Below are 19,598 nucleotides of genomic sequence, written 5' to 3'. Positions count from 1 at the left end.
CAGACAACACGATACGGCGTCAGCGTGCAGAATCCTCCATCTACCATTCTTTATCGAAATTTGTCAGTAACATTTCTTGTGGCTATTAGAAATATTAAGATGGACCATTTTTGACATTTACATAGAATTTGGAAGCCAATTATGAAGAAAAATAGATAATTTCGTCTCAAAAATTCGCTGACCATGGGTTCGTTTTCACCCCAGCTGTTGCTAAAATGCCCGGATGCTCAACCATAAGAATTGACACCTGTCACACACATAGGAAACAGTCAGTGCTTTAATGCCATTACCTCTGTGTAGCTTGTACTCCTTGACATTAGCACAATTAATCAGCATTATTAGTACCTCTCATTCACCCTCCCCCCCCCCCCCCCAACCCCTTGTCCTGACAAAATGTGATCTCATCATAAGTTTTGTGTTTTGGGGTCTTGGCGGTTTTGTTTTCTTTGTTTCAAACACTAAGGCCCGAATTCACGAAGATGGTACAAATGAAACCATGGTTTAAACCATGGACAAAAACCATGGAGCGCCAAGTGTCGCATGGAATATTTCGTCACGAAATCAGTCATTTCGTCGACGAAATTATTATTTTGTAACAAAATGACAACATTTCGTAACTAAATGAACATTTCGTCCACGGAATGATAATTTCGTTAACGAAACCTGTCATTTTATCGACGAAATGACCAATTTCGTAACGAAATATTCCGTGTGACACTTGGCGCTCCATGGTTTTTGTCCATGGTTTAAACCATGGTTTTGTTTGTACCACCTTCGTGAATTCGGGCCCAGATGTACTGCAAGGGTAATTAAACTCACAAATTCATGAAGAACTGCAGGACAGGACACATGACTGCTGTAAATAACAGATCAATGATAAAGTGAAAAACCTTGCGCTCCATTTGGCTAGGTGCTACTGTTAGGAAATATGAAAACTGCTCAAATTGACCATTTCAAATGCGTTTGAAATATATTTCACATGTATCAAAGAAAGGAGTAAGCTGCAGATGCATGGAAAAACTGGATAGTAACTTGATATTTGAGGTGAAACAGACTTTTTGCGCTGACAAAAAAGAGATGACAGCTACTTTCATTCACAACTGATGACATTTTTTGTGACAAATCCTTGATTCACACCACCACATGTGTCTTGAGGAAACAAAGGACATACAGCACATGTATCTGATTGACACTTTAAAAAAAGATTCGACGGCGAGGCAGAAATCTCGAGACACCGCTAAGGTCGGCGTCACACTGTCCCAAATTTGACACAAGATTGCAATACGAATATGGAATTTTCAATTTTTATACAAAGTTGGTCCCGAACTTGGTTAAAAGCAATGCAACGCCTACAGAAGGTCACACAATGACACCCACACCACACTAGAGGGCTACACAAAGATGTGAATCTTTATCATGAAATGAACCATCACAAGATCTTCGGGCTTTATTATTGGCTTGCCAAAGACTTTGCTGCTGCTCACAAATTTGCTGCCCAATCCTGAGAAAGTCCATTGGATGTCGTATGATGATTTACGATACCCTCATGAATGACCCAAAGTCAATACGATCAGTCAATTTTGAACACTTTCTTTTTTTGTGTGTGTCTGTCTTTGCTCAATTTTGGGACAGTACGACGCCTGCATCAGGAAATAATAAAAATGTCACTCAAAAGCCTCTTTTAAGCTTGCAGCAGGTTTTCGCCCGACTCTAAGCAGGCGACCAATCATTTCAGGGGAGGGGAACGACTTCCGGCTGGAGGGGCGAGGGCAGCTCCCTGCTGTCCTCCTGCGGCAAGTCCTCGTCCAGCGAGGGCACATGGAATCGCTTGACCACCAGCGGCTTGGTGGTCAGCACCTCCTGCACCTGCTTGACCACGCCATCCCTCCAGGCCACCAGCTCACGCTGCAGGTCCAGGGCATTCTCCATCAGGCAGTCCTGCCTGTTGCGCAGGTCCTCCAGGGCCGACAGGTTGGCGTACATCATCCGCAGCCCCTCGCAGATGGGCTCCGTGGTGCGCTCGCTGCCCGGGGGCACGGCCCGCCCCGACATGTAGTCGTCGTACTCCGTCTGGGTCAGCGAGAGGGACTGGGCGTCCAGGTTCTCGATGAAGGAGATGGCACAGCACTGGACATGGAGAGAGGAACAATGTAGGGTACAAATCAAAGATAGTAGAGATAATAAGATACGAAGGCGCGCGATAACAATGGACACAAAATGGCTACCCTACATGACGATACAAAAGAGAGCTAAGTACAAACTCAGTACACCTAGGAACATCATTCATTTCCAAAGGTAGTAGTATCTTTATTATCTTAAAAAGATTTAAAAATTATAGTCGTAGCTTTTTTTCAATTAAGGGGATTATTTTGAAGAACGAGATTTTAGAGTAATAAGGATTATTTCGTGGAGGTAAAAATTTGGCAACAACATGATCTCACAATCAAAACGCTTGATAAACAACAACAACATCTTCAAAGACAGCGCGTCTCAGGCAAAGACACACATCACCTGAGACGCGCTGTCCCTGAAGCCGCTGCTGTTGTTTATCAAGTGTCAGGGCAGCGCGTCTCAGGTGATGTGCGTAATACGCTTGAGGACCGCGCGCTGCCCATTTGTTTTGTACAGGATTAGCGCGCACTTTCGTGTCTTATTAGTTAAGCGTCTTTGGTACAAATGATAGGGACACACAGTTATTTTGAACATGTCTCAACTACAAAATCAGCGCCAGCGTATCTCTGCAAATCCCTATGAATAGCTATTGAATACAAAGAATGTCAGACATAAAAGCAGGAGATTATTACACAGAGCGGTTAAGATGTGGTATGATTTTTCTTCAATATGTCTCCCTCTGTACAAATGAAATGGGTATTTGTGCCAAGTTCATCGTGTCACTGCCGACAACCAGGGATGGCTTGGATAGATAGAGGATAAAAGGCGGTAGTGACAGGTTCAAGTCCCGCTGGTTCCTTTTTCCGACATGTTTGCTAAAAATGCAGATCATCAGTAGCAATCTTACAAATTTCATTTGTACTGAGGGAGACAAACTCAAGAAAAATCATACCACAACATCAAACATGTCACGAACTATTCTAGTATTAGCAACAGATGTGAACGAATCTTCAAATTTTGAATTCCCATGTGTTATTCTGAGTGTTTGAAGTAACAGTGCATCTCATGATAAACATAGACTTTGTGTTGGGTTGTATTTGGGAAAAGTGTCACATAATGTAGGTATGTGGGGGAAAAAGAGTAAACGGAATGATGTACTAATAACAGAATCTTACAAATAATTTTTTTTCAACTGGCAGCCAATGTACAGAATAGAGAATTGGTGATGTGGACACTGGATGAAAGTCTGGCAAACTTCACAAAACAAAGGACATTCATTTAAAACTATGATAACTTGAATAATCATTTTAGAGGTTTGAGTGGGACACAAACAACCAATTCTTGATCAACATACATAACAATAGAATTTACAGTGTTAAAACTCCACTCTATTGAATAATGCCCTGTACCCAAGACACAAACACACATACACATAAATGTGAAGTAAAAACAACTGAGCGGACTGATCCAGAGTCAAGACAAGTTAGCCCCACCTACCAGGTTTGTGAAGTAGTAGCCAGCCTCCCCCTGCATCAGCCTGTTAGGGTTGGCAAAGCGGGAGACGTACTGGATGTTGGAGTGCAGCTGCGGCGGGTTGGCCTTCAGGACCATGTAGATGAGCACGGGCAGGTAGTCATCGGCACTGGCTGGTGCATCCTGGGATTGGTGGACCATCTGGAAGATCAGCTTGCTGGTGCGCACGATGCAGCTCAGCTTGTCGATGGGCGCCCTCTTGCTGTTCATGTCAATCAGCTCTGGGTTGGCGAGAGAGATACGATTCTTTCACATGAACTGCAGCTAGACTACTGTATACTCTGAATATTTCGCGAATTTTGCGAGTCAAGCGCTTTTCGCTAATTTAAAGACACATGAAAATATCGACTCTGAACCCGACATGAATGTGACGTGTACGTATACATTTCTCTATTCTGTACTGTACTCCACAATCGCGAATTTAACCACTCGCGAAATCATCAGGAAGTCCCAATTCGCAAGAATTTAGACTGGCTAAATATATGGCGTATACAGTATATACATACTGACAAGAATACCGAAGGATGAAACAGTACTACTGCTAACATTTCCACTTGTGACTGATTGCTACATGTACAAAGATCTGGATTTAGTTATTTGGATCTAATCATTGTGAGCACTTTCCAGTCACAGAAATTCAACCGGCTTTGTTTTGGATTTAGTTTGTTTGTGTGGGTATGTGAGGTTTGTGTTATATTCTATTGTATTTGCCATATATTTAGCGAGTCTAATATTTTGTGAATCGGGATTTCCCGACAATTTCTCAAGTGCTCAAAATCGTGATCATTGAGTACGGTAATGAATGGAGTAATGGATGGAGAAATGCATTTGTGCACATCGCATTGATGTCACTATCAGAGGTGATCATTTTGTGTATTGTTAAATTCGCAAATAGCGCCCAACTCACAAAATTCTAAACCTAGCGAAATACATAGCACTATACAGTACTTCTTGTAAAGCATCCTTCCACCATGCTCTGGTTGATATCTTACGTTCAGGTTGTAGAATTGAAATATAGTGATATGTTGTGACATACTGTAAAACGAGGAATGTTTGTGTGCATTTTAATTTCGCGAGCGCCAAGATTTGCGAAATTAAAATGCACGCGAAAGTTCTTGTCTACACTATATACATTGAATGCCAGTGGCAGTTCGCGGAAATTTCATGCTGCAAAAAAGGCCATCGGCTCCAATTCGCGAAAAATTCATGCCGTGAATATATCATGTTTTACAGTAACCATTTTTTTTTTTTGCCATTACCATACACTACTAAAAGTCTATTTCTCCTTGCTATCACTTGTAACATTCTATCCTAGTCAGGACAACAACATCTCCATTAACCCATCCATCAATACGCTGTATAGAGTCATTAATTATCTTGAGAACCCTTTACATATTGGTGAATTAATGATAACTTTCATTTAATACACACAACAATGCCCCAAAACAAACAAACAAACAAACAAACAAACACACCAAGGGGCAAAATAAGTTAATGAATCAAATAATAAAAGGGTGGTGCACTTCCTACGCATGTGAATTCTGGCAGAAATTGCCTCACAATCTTTTAATACTTCATATTTTTAGTCCCAAATAAAATCATTACATAAAAATGCTTATCGAATCCCATTACTAATGAGGTGTTTCTAATCACCACTGATTTGAAGAGAAAAACAAGGTGATTGAAACAGGATATTTGCATTCTCGAAGAAAGCAGTGAAATGAAACGTGAGATCTCGAGCAATATCCTGAATGTCTCAAATAGACCAACCACGGCCATCACTGGAGGCTAGGAAATCCCTTCATGTAACTTCTCGTTGTGACTTCATGAAAAATTGCTAGAATCTTGTGACTATGACATTACTCATCACCAGTCTTAAATAGAAAAATTCGAAGTATCAAGGAAATAACATGTATCTGACTCCCCCCTCCCCTCATCCACACGTAACCTAATAGAGTCTTAAGACATTAAAGCTGAAGAAATCACACAAACATGCAACAACAACAAAAGGAGAAAGAAAAGATTTAGTAAAAAAAAACAAACTAATATATAAAGGTCACATCTGTTCAAAACCTCAAATTTGATACCTTCCTGAACTGCCTCTTGGCTGCATTTAAAGTCTACAAATATCTTGAAAATGGAAACTTTTGAGCTTTCACAAAGCAGGAAACTCTACGAGTTTTGAAATATCCCATGACCTTCAAACACCTAATGATCTGCCTGATTGATAGCATTTAACTTTCATGCTGATTACTCCATGACTCTGTCCTGCCTGGTAGCTGGAATTCTTACCATTTCCATGGTAAGTTTTTGGTAGTGAAGCGGGACATATTATACATCACTACTTTATACATTACGAAAATTAAAAGCTTGGAAAATTGGCAAATACCACAATCAGAAAATGGGCATTTGGCTACACTACAAGTCCCCCCCCCCCCCCCACATATCCTCCACAAAGAGAGGAAGCCAAGTTCTTTGTAAAAAAAAATAAAAAAATCACGGAAAAATCAATGTCTCTGCTCTTGCTGTGAATGGGCCAAACGAGGACTGCCATGCTATCATTGTCATGCGACCTGGGAGGCTATCTTTAGGCCAACACGTGATACTACGTCATATAATTTACCCACATTTAACCTGCTATTGTTTTTTTCCCCCCTGACATTAAGTGTATCCAGCTTTCACCAACAATCTAAATCACGCGTTTGCCCTTGCTCTGCTGATGTTATTGAAAACAACTTCCTCTTTCAGACTTCTATTAGACTGAAGATGATGCATTGTTCAATGGATTGTTCCTTTAATGTCCTTTCTCTCAACAAGGAAACCATTGGTCAATTGCCCCTTTATGTTGCCATACTCTCCCACATAAACAGTAATGAACTGGTGTCTAAGTCTTTCCCGTCTTTTGTGTTAAGAGCGTCACAGAAAATCCAATGTCAAAAATATACATTTAGCACAATCCAAATTTTGTGCTCTGACAACTAAAACAAATTTTGCATGTACTTAATTTTGTTGACAGTCGAGGTACTACTGAAAAGAGAATTAACTTCATGTGAACAAAAAGATATTACACTAAGAGAAATCCACCAGAACTTTTCACACCAGGATATTTTCACTATATTCACTGCGCAGCAATTACAGTAAGGCTGTGGTTTGAATCACGAGTTTGTTGATGAGACCATGATTTTCAGTCTCAGAGTCAGGCTACCAATGAAATAGCCCCAGAGTCAGGGTTCAAGCTACTAATTTCATTAGTGCCACAGTGAACCTCCCTAGGTCTACCTCGCACAAGACAAAATATTGGCTAGGCCGAAGAAAAACTTCTATGCTACATGGATATAAACATGTGTGATAATTCCATTGTGTAAGTCAAATCCACAAAGCCGAAGGAAACTCTGTGGTCTCATTATATTTGACATAGGTGAGGTTGACTGTCCCTGAAGTGATTTCAGACTTTTACTGATACCCTCTACTGGTGACTGATGTATTTGATTTTTTAAGTCCCAAACGTTTCTTTTACAAAGAAAGATTGGAAGTACAAACTAAAAGTATCATGACCTTGGCAGTCAAGAATATCAGTTTCCCCTCAGTGTGGCTTTGTATGTCATGGTCTCCTTGAGTGCGCAATGCACTTTGAGTAATCAAGACATGCTATGCACAATACTTCTCTGCACAAACCGAGGGGATATAAATGGGTACTCTGAAGAGAGCTGAATATTGAGGTTTGAATTTTCTTCAATTTGTCTCCCTCTAACAAATAAAATTTATACGATCGCAACTGCTGGTCTGTTTATTTAACAAACATTCGGAAAAAAGGAACCATGGGGCTCGAACCTGTCATCTACTGTTTTCTGGGCAGCAACACTACCACCAGGCTATCCCTGGTTGCTGGCAATGACACGATGACTTAGAACAAATACCCAAGCTCTGAAATTCTGACATTGTTATGTTTTAAAGTAGTCCAAAGTGGACAGGGCATTAATAAATGCAAGAGAATATTAAGTAGAGGATTGAAGGTCAAGGTTTGAATTTTCTTCAATTTGTCTCCCTCTTGACGTTTGATGAAAATTTAAACCTCAACCTTCTCCCCTGTACTTAATATTCTCTTGCAAGCTTAACGTTGTTATGATTGGATTCGGGGAGTGTATGTCACTAATGGGAAGCATGACTGGAAAAGTGCCTAAGGGAGTAGAGTGTAGGCTTGATTCCAGTAGCTAAATTAAAGTTAATTGAGCAAACAATATCCCATGAGGTTGAAGGCCAAATAGAATATGACACCAGACTGCAGATATTTCTCGTAAGATAAAGCAGGGGCAACTACTTTATATTTTAGTGTAATCTCGTTAGTAAATTTTTTGATGAAAACCCAGTCCTCAGATTCATAATTCAGAAACTTTGGTCTCCCCAATACTTGTGCTTTCTTGTCCTTCTTTCCTATAAACTTACTGCTGTAGTATGCTGGCTGCTAGAGCTAGTAGTAAATTGTAACAGTTCAAGTACAATGCAGCTGTGATGCACACAAACGAAAAATATGAACCATGTGAAACACAAAATACACTGGGGGCAATGACCTGATTCATGTAATACTGAATATATTGTGTAGCTGAATGACCAATCAGATTACAGAATTCACCATCACTAACAAATGAATATCCCACTCACCTTCCTGGGCAGTCTCAATGAGGCGGGTCACTTGCGGGTTGCCCTCGTCGATGGCCGCGTCCAGCATGGCCGGCGTCACCCACCGCAGCCGCCGTATGCGGTTCTGGATGGCCAGGTCCTTCTGCTCGTCGTCGGTCAGTGGGGGGCAGAAGAGGTGGCGGTAGAGGCGTGTCATCACCACTTTCTCCAGGTGGTCCATCATGTTGGTGCACTGCTCCGGTGTGGTTCCTGGGGAAGGGCGTGAAAGTGGAATGGGGGGGGGGGGTCCAGAGAAGAAAGGAAAACTTTAAAATACTAATAATTGTGTAGATGCACTGATTTTGTCCAAGAATTCCCCGCAAGTAATTTGGTAAAGGGAACCTACATGCATTTTAAGATCTACATGTGACAGCTAGCATTACTCTGACTCCCTTTCTTCCCCCCCCCCCTCTCTCTCTCTCTCTCTTTCAATCTATCTACATGTATCTTTCTCTTATCTATTAATTTATTCAATCAATCATACAAGGGTCTATCACTTGACCATAAATATAATCATCTATCTATATTCATCTGTTTATTTAATGACTCATTCATTCATTTCAATGCATAGATTTAATAGCAATATCGAATCTAACACGTAAAGCTTGCTAAAGATGGCACAAGCAAACTAGTTTTGACATGGGTGTCAGTGTTTGGGACAACAAAATTCTGACATACAAGATGACAGATGCAAAGCATTTTGTTGCATTAGATGTGTACAGGGCTGTGATATCTCATTTCAGTATTTCTACAATTTCCCTGGAATCCCTGCCCTATATACAGTAAAAACAAGAAATTCTCTTTAAATCTCCCACGGAGCTATTTTCTATTTCAGAAACCTTTTCATCTTAAATCCATTGATTGGTATGCTCCAAGTTTGAAAAAAAAAAGTCTTCAGGTGAAGGTACTGATTACCTAGAGTATACTTTTCAGATGTCATATCACTCAAGTACGATACAATTGAATGACCTTTTTTTTTGTGGTAATAAAGCAGGCGGCCAAATATAGAAGCTGCGTCACACAGAGCAGTACTCTCCCTTATAAATGTGAAATTAATGCTCCTTTATGTGAAATACACGCAAGGAGGCTTCAATGTGGTAACATGACACTGAAAATAGCTTCTAAATTGCATGACAGTTAACATAATACAGTATGTATGTCTGCAATTAGTGCAGGCAGCAAATACTCCAGATTGCAGTACGTCAACTGATAGGAATAATTTAATGCTTTGTAATTGATGCAGTGGACACAAATATATTTCTAATTTGAAAACTTGAGGGCAGGGAGATTTAGAGGCTGACGGTATGACGTATTAAGGGATTTTGGACAGTTTTCTCCTTTTGCAGGGCAGCAAACCTTTGCAGATCAAAGAAACACACTAATGTAGTCAAAAACATATTTTGAAGGCTATTTTGATGACTGATGGTGAGATACGCTTTTTTGGAGGCATGTTTTGTATATCCTAATTGATCTCACCTTACTCTATTCAATGTGGTTCTTTATGTAGCATACTCTTTTATGAGGCATATTTCCTGGATAAAACAATAGCATGTATCACAGGCAATTCAACTGTGAAATGAGATTTTTTTCCCAATAAATGGTCTCTATGACGTCGCATGTCATGGCAACCATCATGCATGCTGTAGATGGATCTCAGGCACAATACATCTCCTCATGTGCATTCATTCCACAACAATCTTTTCCATACTGGGCACAAGCAACATTCATCACAGTCACCATGTACGGGTTAGAATTTTAGAACAGTTGGTCACATGATCATGGCATTGTCATTCTGTGCACGAATTAGCTGACATGATTTAAAACTATCAATCACTATGTACCACCAATGGAAGATGCATGAACTGAGGTTTAGTTTTGCGACACTCGAGAGACACTTGCGCTCTTTGTCCGCAATGAAATCAAGCAAAACAATGGAAGTGAAACCGCACATCTCCAGCCTCCAGACGAGATGTTATTATCTGTAGTCATTATGACCAGTATCAATGAGCATTTAATGGGTTGTTTGCAGGCTCTATTTGATAAGAGACATAATTTCAACACACAGCATTCTATGTACAAATATTGATGCCCATTAAATATGAGAGGTGATGCTGTGTTGTTCATTATCTCTTTCGACACTAGACAGCTAGAGCTCACGGAAGAAAAAATGACATCAAACAAAGTATATTTCTAAACAAGCAACATTTTCTCCTTAATTAAAATCAAATCAGGGAATTACCGGTAAATACAATGTCAACATTACAACCAAAACACGGAAGAACTTCATAAAATTTGAACAAAACACGGTACCTGTACATATTAATTATAAAAAAAAAAAACACCTAAATTTCATTACCAGCAAGCTCAATGATGAGATGTGAGTGCAATATGTATGGATCAACACAAGAGGCTCTCATTATTATCATTTTTTTTTTTTTTTTTTTTTTTTGGGGGGGGGGGGGTAATTGAGTGAGGTCATGTGACTGATGGAAGGGATGCATGATGGGAGAAAAGATGCACACTGGGTGTGTCACCTTGGGACGGCAGGGAGCCAGCGTCGGGCTCTTCACGAGGATCTGACCTGTACCTATTCAGATGGCGAGTGCGCCGGTTATAACCTAAAGGAGAGAGAAATGAAATTACGACCATGACGGGGCCTCAGTTTCAATTGTCATATGCATTAGTGGTCTCCCTTATTGGGAGGACTAAAAAGTTTTGGGGTACTTCCGCTCTAAGTTTGCTTTGGAAAGCAAACCATGATCCAAAGAATACATTAAGCGCAGTCTACTGATTTTGCATAATGTGAACATGGACATGAAGTGGAATGTTGCAACTGCTTGTACAAAAACAAATACATGTAGAAACAAACAAAAAATACAAACATACAAACTCAAACACATCAACAAGAAAAATAAAAGAAAGGGAACAGGGTGCTAACACATTTACTGCACATTTGAGCATAAAACTCTATAACAGGAAAATCAATGATCGTTTCTTTGGTCTTTTTGCTTGAACAATCCTCCCCCCCCCCCATAGTATTTATACAGCATTTTGCACCTTTGGCATCAAAGCATCCTATGACAAACATGGCCTACCCAGCATGACTGCCTTTGTGGTTTTTCTTTGAATTAGCTGCACGACATCCCTGCCTTCTGTACTGCTTTAATCAGATTACCAATACGTGACGTGGTGAGGATTGTTTGTTTACGGCTGTTTTTATTTGGCTCTTGACGAAGGTGATGGGATCATTCAATCATGTTTTTCCTGTCCCACTCTGTGTGTGCCCTTCTTCCTTTTCCTTGAAAAATTTGTCAGCCCCAAGATGCTTGTGTGAGAGATCGTATGCTAGGACTGGCAATAGCTGTAAACCATTAATCGCGAACTTCCTGCCACGTCTGCTCTAAAAGATCAAATCAGACCCTGATGCCTTCAGGACTGTCATCGTACACAGCATTGGAAATTTTAGTCATCAGTGAGAAAACAGCAATCTTGGGAAGCTTACCAACCTATCAACCGAGTCGTCTCTATGTGACATCACACTATCACGCCCTGACCTTCAAAATCTCTTTCCTAGACGGAAGACACTACTCATGAATAAAAACCCTTGACTCTAAAATCAGTCGCCACATCACTGAAATCAACATTTTAACCTCAAACTTACTCTCTCTCTCTCTCTTATCCCTCCCTCTTTTTGCAGATTTGCAAGTCAAGTGATACTAATGAAGTCTGCAAGTCAAGTGATACTAATGAAGTCTGCAACTTAAAAAAAAAGGGAAAAAAATGTCCCCAGTATGCAAAGTGAGTTGTATTATAGTCTATAAAGTCTGAAAGGGAGATTGCTATAAACTTTTAAAGAGATATCACTTCTTTTTAGTTCCATTCATGTGGTTTCTTGATCACAAATTCAGCCACTTATGATATTGCCTTACGAGTCCCAATTTGCAAAATACTATACTTGTGACATATATATGGCTTAGACAGTACTACATGAAGTACTGATTACTTGGTAAACTACAATGATCTTCCCATTATACCATAACACACTTGAATATCACTACCAATCTCTAAGCGTCAAGCTCAAGCGTCAGAATAAATTTCATCAAAAATAAGTTTCTATATAATATATACATTACTTTTGATGGCAAATTCATTTCACCTAGTACCTACTTGTACCAGGGATTATGAGCACTAACAAGAGTTGAATATTAGTGTTTAATATATAGTTTTTATTCCAGTTGCATAAAACTTTCACAAATTTCACAAACCAACATTTGTGAATATAGAGTGCACACCAAAATTTTGGCTACACAATGCATTGAGTGCTAGTGGCAATTTGCGAAAGTTTCATGCCATGAAAAAAGCTGTCGGCTCCAACTCCCGAAAGTCTCATGCCGTGCATGTTTCTGGTTTTACAGTATTTCATTTCTCTCTTATCGATCTATACCCAACTATATCTATCTATTCCTGTCTATATCAATCTATATCTACCACTATCTATATCTACATCTATCTATCCATCTATCTATATCTATATATATCTACCACTATCTATATAATCTATATCTATCCACCATTATCTATATCTATATATATCTTCCACTATCTATAGCTATATCTATCTACCACTATCTATATCTATCTATCTATCTATCTATCTATCTATCTATCCATCTGTCTCTTTCTCTTTCATTAATGCTCTTTTCTGCACCTTCATCATCCTCCTCCTTCTCATCATTGTCACCATCATCCTCACTACTTTCACGGGTCCTCACCCTTGAATGAGTTATGCGTGCTCATCCTGTCTGCCATGCTGTGGTAGAAGTCCTGCACCAGCTCGGCCTGCTCCTCCACGGAGAGACCCGTGTCGCGCTGGAGGCGCTCCACGAAGGCGCGGCACTGCTTGTTGAGGTCCTGGGCGGCGGGGCGGTTGAGCACCTTGAGGAACTCCATGAAGTCCCCCATGGCCCGCTGGCTCTCCGTGCTGATCTGCTTCTCCAGCCGCGGGTGTGGAGAAGCACCCTCTGTTGACGCAAGCAAGCAAGATATGTGGACAATGGTAGAAAAAAAAACCCATGAGAGCGCATTCTCTCTTGATGCAATCAAACACAATGCATTAACATTAAATGTACAGCGAGTACAGTACAGGCTATACATTTAGTAAGTCCAATATTTCGCAAAATCGAGACTTCCCAACAATATCATGAGTGCAAAATTGAGCAAAGAAAATGGGATTCCTTAGGGATTCGAACCCGAGACCTCCGGATGCTAGCCCAGTGCTCTACCGATTGAGCTATAGAAAGCCCTAGTTCTTCAGTCTTCATCCCAGAAACCCTAAATTCTCAATGCTTGAATGGTCAGAAGCTATAGCGGTGTGTTTGTGTGTGACACACATGTACACACTTGAACCTGGCATAAACCCTTAAGGATGATTCAACTTGGGGATAAATGCAAGGGATCACCGAAGTGATGTAGCTTTTTGAGTATGTAACAAACGCAGACAGAAAAACTGACCAGGATGAATTTTATTCATGGAATACAGTAATGGATGGAGAAATAAACGTGGGCACGCCGCATTCATGTTTGGATTAGAGTTCATATTTTCATGTACTGTTAAATTTGCTGTTAGCACCCGACTCGGGAAATTCGTGAAATAAAAACCCTGCAATAGACATGGTCTATAGGGTACTTTTTTTTTTTCTTGCTATCATGTGACATTCAGGTGCTTGCTTGAGGTTCATGAATGATCCTGAAGAAGAGGCGTACATTTTTAGAATTTACAATTTTAGATTGGTAAGGTGAATAACAGTTCCAATCAGGGCTGTTGCAATTTGAGGATCTTGCCAAGCATACGATTAAATCTTTTTTTTTTTCTGTTAGTATTATTCTATTACGACAGTTGAGTTCTCACAAAGCATCATACTTGAGATTACAGAGCCTGTAAATGTGACCTTATCACTTGGGGGGGGGGGGTGGAGGTGGAGACATGGTGGATTGCAAAAGAAACTTCTGCCTCAGACTCACATATTATGTTCAAAATCACTCAAATTCTAATAATAATGCCGCACCTCATATGACTCATTCTAAATTATCTGAAAACCATTCTGAAACCTCTCTTCGGTTTTTTCTTTGCATGATATGGAACAATCGCTACCTCCTACTACGCAATCGAGCACAAGGGAATCCCCCGACACAAAGAAACTTCTGCCTTTAAATTCGCACGACATATTCAAAATCTTTTAGATCTTATTACAAAGCTGCCCTTAATACGAATCATTCTTACATCTCTGAAAACCATTTTTAGGAACCTATTGTCAATTCTGTCTTTGTACGATACGGGACAGTTGTTACCTCCTGCTATGCAATCGAGCACAGGGGAATCCCCCAACACAAAGCAACTTCTGCCTCAAACTCACACGATGCATTCAAAATCATTCAGATCATAATATAAAGCTGCCCTTAATATGAATCATTCGTAAATCTCTGAAAACCTTTTTTTAGGAACCTATTGTCAATTCTGCTTTTGTATGATATGGAACCATTGTGAACTCCTGCTGCGCAATCAAGCGCGGGGGAATCCCCCCGCTCTCACCTCTGCTCGATGTCTTGCCGCTCTTTGAAAACAGCGTCATCATCGTTCTCGACTTGGTCTGCTGCCTCTGTTTCCGCTTTTCCTCAAACTTGTCGAACGTCAGCGTCTCGTTCTGCGCCGCAGGGGAAGTCGCCTGGGCGGCTGGGATCCCCGAGGCGGAGGTGGCATCCTGGCCGGGAGACGGGGGATGGTGCCCGCTGGTGGGGCTCGCCTTGGTCTGACGCTGGGGGAAAGTGAGGGGAGCGTGGGTTGGTTCCTGGGACCCCTCGGGGGTAGTAACGAGGGTGGACGGGCGGAGACTACGCTGCATCTCACTCTCATAGAGTCTATATGATATAGAGTACAGGGGCAAAACATCAAAATGAAGAAGTGACACCAAATTCATGTACTTCTCACTCTTAAATTTCAACATTCTTTTGCATGCAAACTCCCAGAAGTTTACCTAAGAAAAGGATGTCATCTACTTCTCAGAAATCCTTAAAAGATATATCTAAACACTCTGAGTTTCACATTTGAGTTCACTAAACGATGCATCAAGCTGTTACCCAGGGTATCATGTCGCATGGTGCCATTTCGTGTTCATAAGACGTTATTCACACACTGCCATTATGGAGGTCAGAATTTAGCAATAGGTTATATCTATTCTGGTGCCAATTCAGCCCTGTTACAAAGTTCTCACAGTAATTACAATTATAATAATGATACTTTTTATAACTCTTTTTTTTTCAAAATATATTACTGCAGTTAAGTCAGAATGAGATCATTTGCAACCACTAACTTGTGTTATGATTACTTATTTTTGTCTTCCATGGACTGGCTATGCACAGAGCCATGCAGCTATCTGTATGTGACACTGAGACCATTGGTGTAGTGTGTGTAATGGGTGTGGTGTGTGTGATGAGCGCTGATGTTATGATGCTGCTGCACTGCTGAGATCATTGTTGCAACAAAATGTTCTTCTATAAAGCATTAGAAATTACTTTCACCCAGTTTTTTTTTTTTTTTTTTTTTTTTTTTGTGTGTGTGTAACCCAGGGTACAGCGATAAAAAATTAATAAATAAATACTTCAGCAGAATGGCAGATTTCTATTTGGTACCCCAGGGTACAAAAAAAAACCCCGCATCACATGGCAAGACACTTTGCAATCTCATAGCAACATGCTTCCCACCTCCTGGCAAAGAGGGCGTCACTCTCTATCTGTGCCTGCCGACTCCTTTGACACTCCTCCCTCCAGCATGTCGAGCAGTACCCCTGCCATGCCACGGTGCCATAGAAACCGCATCCATTCTTGCACAGCAGCTCAGACTCGTCAATGTGGAAGCCCTTCTTTTTCCTCGGAGGCGCAGCCATTGTGAATATTCTCTCCGCCCCCTATGGCTTTGGAGTTATCTGAAAGGCACAAATACAAAATACTGAATATTCATGTGCTCTTTGACAATACGAAGCATCCAGACGCTATTGTATGCTATGTCTTTTATCAACTGTGCCACAATTATGTAGAATTCATGTGATGGTCATATACACTATTCATCAAGCAACGGTAGTGCTTTGTATACCTCTTTCAATGCCACCAATGCAGGTACCATTAACAAAAAATGAGCAAGAGACCATGTGTTAGCACACATCGTCCAAAATCATACAGCATTTTGTAGGTTTCAACATGTAGCAGGCGGTCAAATTTTGGACAGCGTTGTGGTCGAATTATGGGCAGTCCGCATTATGTGTGTTTGAGTTTATTGCATTTTACCCCAGTTCACTCACTTCAGCCAATAATGACTGTCCTTCTGCAAGTCTGCACAATTAAAAAAAAAAAAAAAAAAACGGAAGTAAATTTACAGAGTATCAAGTACCAGTAGCTAGTATTAATTTGTCTACAGAGAATGCATGAACACACATTGTCAGAACATTACTTAACAACACTCAACAATCTATCAACGAGTTCCAGTGGTGCTAGTATTTAAATCACACAGATTCACACTCACTTGACACTCACAATTGGCTCAGCAGGGTCTCAGCTAGCCCGGAGACCCGCCGCTCTGCGGCGGGGTCCTGGCGGCTACCTCGCAGTTTCGTTAAAGTGAGAATCACGAACAACTCCCTATTGCCACATATACGGCAACTTCACAAATAAACCATGGCTAAATTTCTATCATAAACACAGTGACAATAAAAAATGAAACATACACTACCCCATTGCCTTGTTTCTTCTCACCAATTTATCTGGAAACTGCAAAATATTCCACATTTTTTAGAAGCGGCCTGCCCTAGTGGAGAGCTTTGCTGCTATTTTGAACGTGTATCCATTTGTACGCATCTACGCATGCGTAAACAGTGACGTCACCGTTACGGATGCTCAAGGATATGAATAATGCATCATCGCACAGTGCATATAAGGTGAAATGATTATGCATCATGTAGCGAGCGATACAGCTGTCAATGGACCGCGTACCGACTGAATGCATGCTGTGCGCATGTGCAAGTGATTGTGAGTTTTAGTGAGCATCGGTGAGCTGAAGATATTTGCCTTATAAGACAGCATTTTCTGCATCATAAGCAATGAAATGCATCAAACAGTCGCCGATAAGAATCATTTAGGTTTAATCGACCCATGTAAGTATTCCTAGTAGTTTTTGTTAAAAAATTAAGGAAATACAGCGCCGGAACGGCACCCGTTTGGTACAACATTAAAATCTCGATGCCAAAACGGCGCAGCCCCAACACTGTACGTTGTACGTTGGGGCTGCTGGTCGCAGTTAGGTCTCAGCAGGGTCCAGTTTAAAGTTTTATAACTTCAATGTAGAGACTATACTCCACAACTGCACTTTTAATGCATCTAATCTACTGGTCTATAGATCTAGCCCTAAAGTCTGAGAAACTTAAGTACAGAAGAGCTACGCTACAGTGGTTAAAGTTGCTGATCAATAAATTAACGTTAGAATAGACACTAAGGTCCGAATTCACGAAGGTGGTACAAACAAAACCATGGTTTAAACCATGGACAAAAACCATGGAGCGCCAAGTGTCGCACGGAATATTTCGTTACGAAATTGGTCATTTCCTCGATAAAATGACAGGTTTCGTTAACGAAATTATCATTCCGTGGACGAAATGTTCATTTAGTTACAAAATGTTGTCATTTTGTTACAAAATAATAATTTCATCGACGAAATGACTGATTTCGTGACGAAATATTCCATGCGACACTTGGCGCTCCATGGTTTTTGTCCATGGTTTAAACCATGGTTTCATTTGTACCACCTTCGTGAATTCGGGCCCATGTGAATGTCCATGACCATACTACTGACATGACGCTGACCAGTGTCACTGTACACTGACTCAGACACTGGAGTCTGTGTTGTTCAACTCGCGATCAGCTGTAAATTACTGTAGGCATACATAGCCAAGAGCAAAACCAGGCCTACATAGCCAAGACTCGAGAGCAAAACCAAGAGCTATTAGAGTACGCTATAGTACAGCAGTAATTTTAATGTACACGCTGTACTGCGTCTATGATGAGGTTTTATAGGGGATACCACTACGCACTTTCACTGAGGTGTCTGTGGAAGACTTCCTGTACAGTGTGAGTGACCAGCCAGTGCAGTGTGCCTGTGCATGCACTATGAGTATGATGCAAGGAGTGTGTAGATCAATCTAAATTCAATCATGTTTGTGTTCTTTACAAGTCTTTATAATTTACCTCTCACCTTTGCAAGTGTTCTTCAGCATAAATGCCGACCAAAGATCAGGCGCGATTGCGGTCTCCACTGCCCAAATCCTGACAAAAACGCATGTAAAGCTTGTAACTTAGCAGCACTGAAATGAAATGAATGAAACCAAGGGCCGGAGCTTCTTGAAACGCACAGCTGCAGTGTACATATACAATATACAATAGACGTACGTACAGTCAGGACGTACGAGACGCTATGTCTAATGCAATGGGCGTTCTTCCCCTTCAACCTGTGAATAGCGTACACATTCAGACGGGGTTGGTCTGTTACCTCACTGATCATGTGATTTTGAATCAGCTGACACTGCTCTCCTTACAGGAGTCTTTTTGCTTTGTGTTGTTTTTGTTGCTTACAGTACACACTCCTCAGATCGCTCGGCGTTCTTGCGAATCTTGGGTTATGACACGACTCACATCTGATAATCTTCAATGATCTTGGTAATGATAATTGTCCTAACAGGGAGGGGAGTCTCACCTCCTAAAAAGATCCTAAAAGATAATGGCAATCGTGACAACAATTGATTCTACGAATAAAAGTGTATAGGTGTATATGATATTCGATATAAGATAATCGCCATCTATATATAATGATGATGATGACCACCACCACCGCCATCATCATCATCATCATCATCATCATCATCATCATCATCATCAATATCATTATCACTATCATCATCTTCATCATCATAATGATAATGATTAATAGCAGCAGCATCATCGTCACCAACGTATCAACGTTAGGTTTATACATTTGTGTTTCAAACATGAAAAAAAAAAAAAAAACAAGACAGAGAGAAAAGAAGGAGGACACTATCTCACTTTCCAACGGTTGGAAAGTGAGTATGTCACTGTGCATGAGAGGGGTTAGAAGGAAATAATTATTCCCGCCCTATAGTAGGGGACGGGCAGCGGCATTTTCCTTTCTCGCCTTGCTGGTATGACCGAGGAGATAACAA

General features: G+C 40.7%; 1 protein-coding gene across 1 annotated transcript; it reads right to left on the bottom strand.

The window, feature by feature from the left end:
* Nucleotides 1-1,340: 1,340 nt before the first annotated feature.
* LOC140227131 (rab5 GDP/GTP exchange factor-like) lies at nt 1,341-18,713 on the bottom strand. Its single transcript, XM_072307562.1, has 7 exons — nt 18,617-18,713; nt 16,081-16,301; nt 14,912-15,237; nt 13,095-13,343; nt 8,305-8,532; nt 3,610-3,866; nt 1,341-2,127 (listed from the first exon to the last, which is right to left on the bottom strand). The coding sequence occupies exons 2-7, from the start codon at nt 16,260-16,262 to the stop codon at nt 1,732-1,734; spliced, it is 1,638 nt and encodes a 545-aa protein (XP_072163663.1). The 5' UTR covers nt 16,263-16,301; nt 18,617-18,713; the 3' UTR covers nt 1,341-1,731.
* Between the last annotated feature and the right edge of the window lie 885 nt (nt 18,714-19,598).

Source organism: Diadema setosum, chromosome 4, assembly GCF_964275005.1.
Source record: "Diadema setosum chromosome 4, eeDiaSeto1, whole genome shotgun sequence".
Lineage (NCBI taxonomy): Eukaryota > Metazoa > Echinodermata > Echinoidea > Diadematoida > Diadematidae > Diadema > Diadema setosum.
The sequence above is the reverse complement of the archived record's forward strand: the minus strand, read 5'-3'. Positions and strand labels throughout refer to the sequence as shown.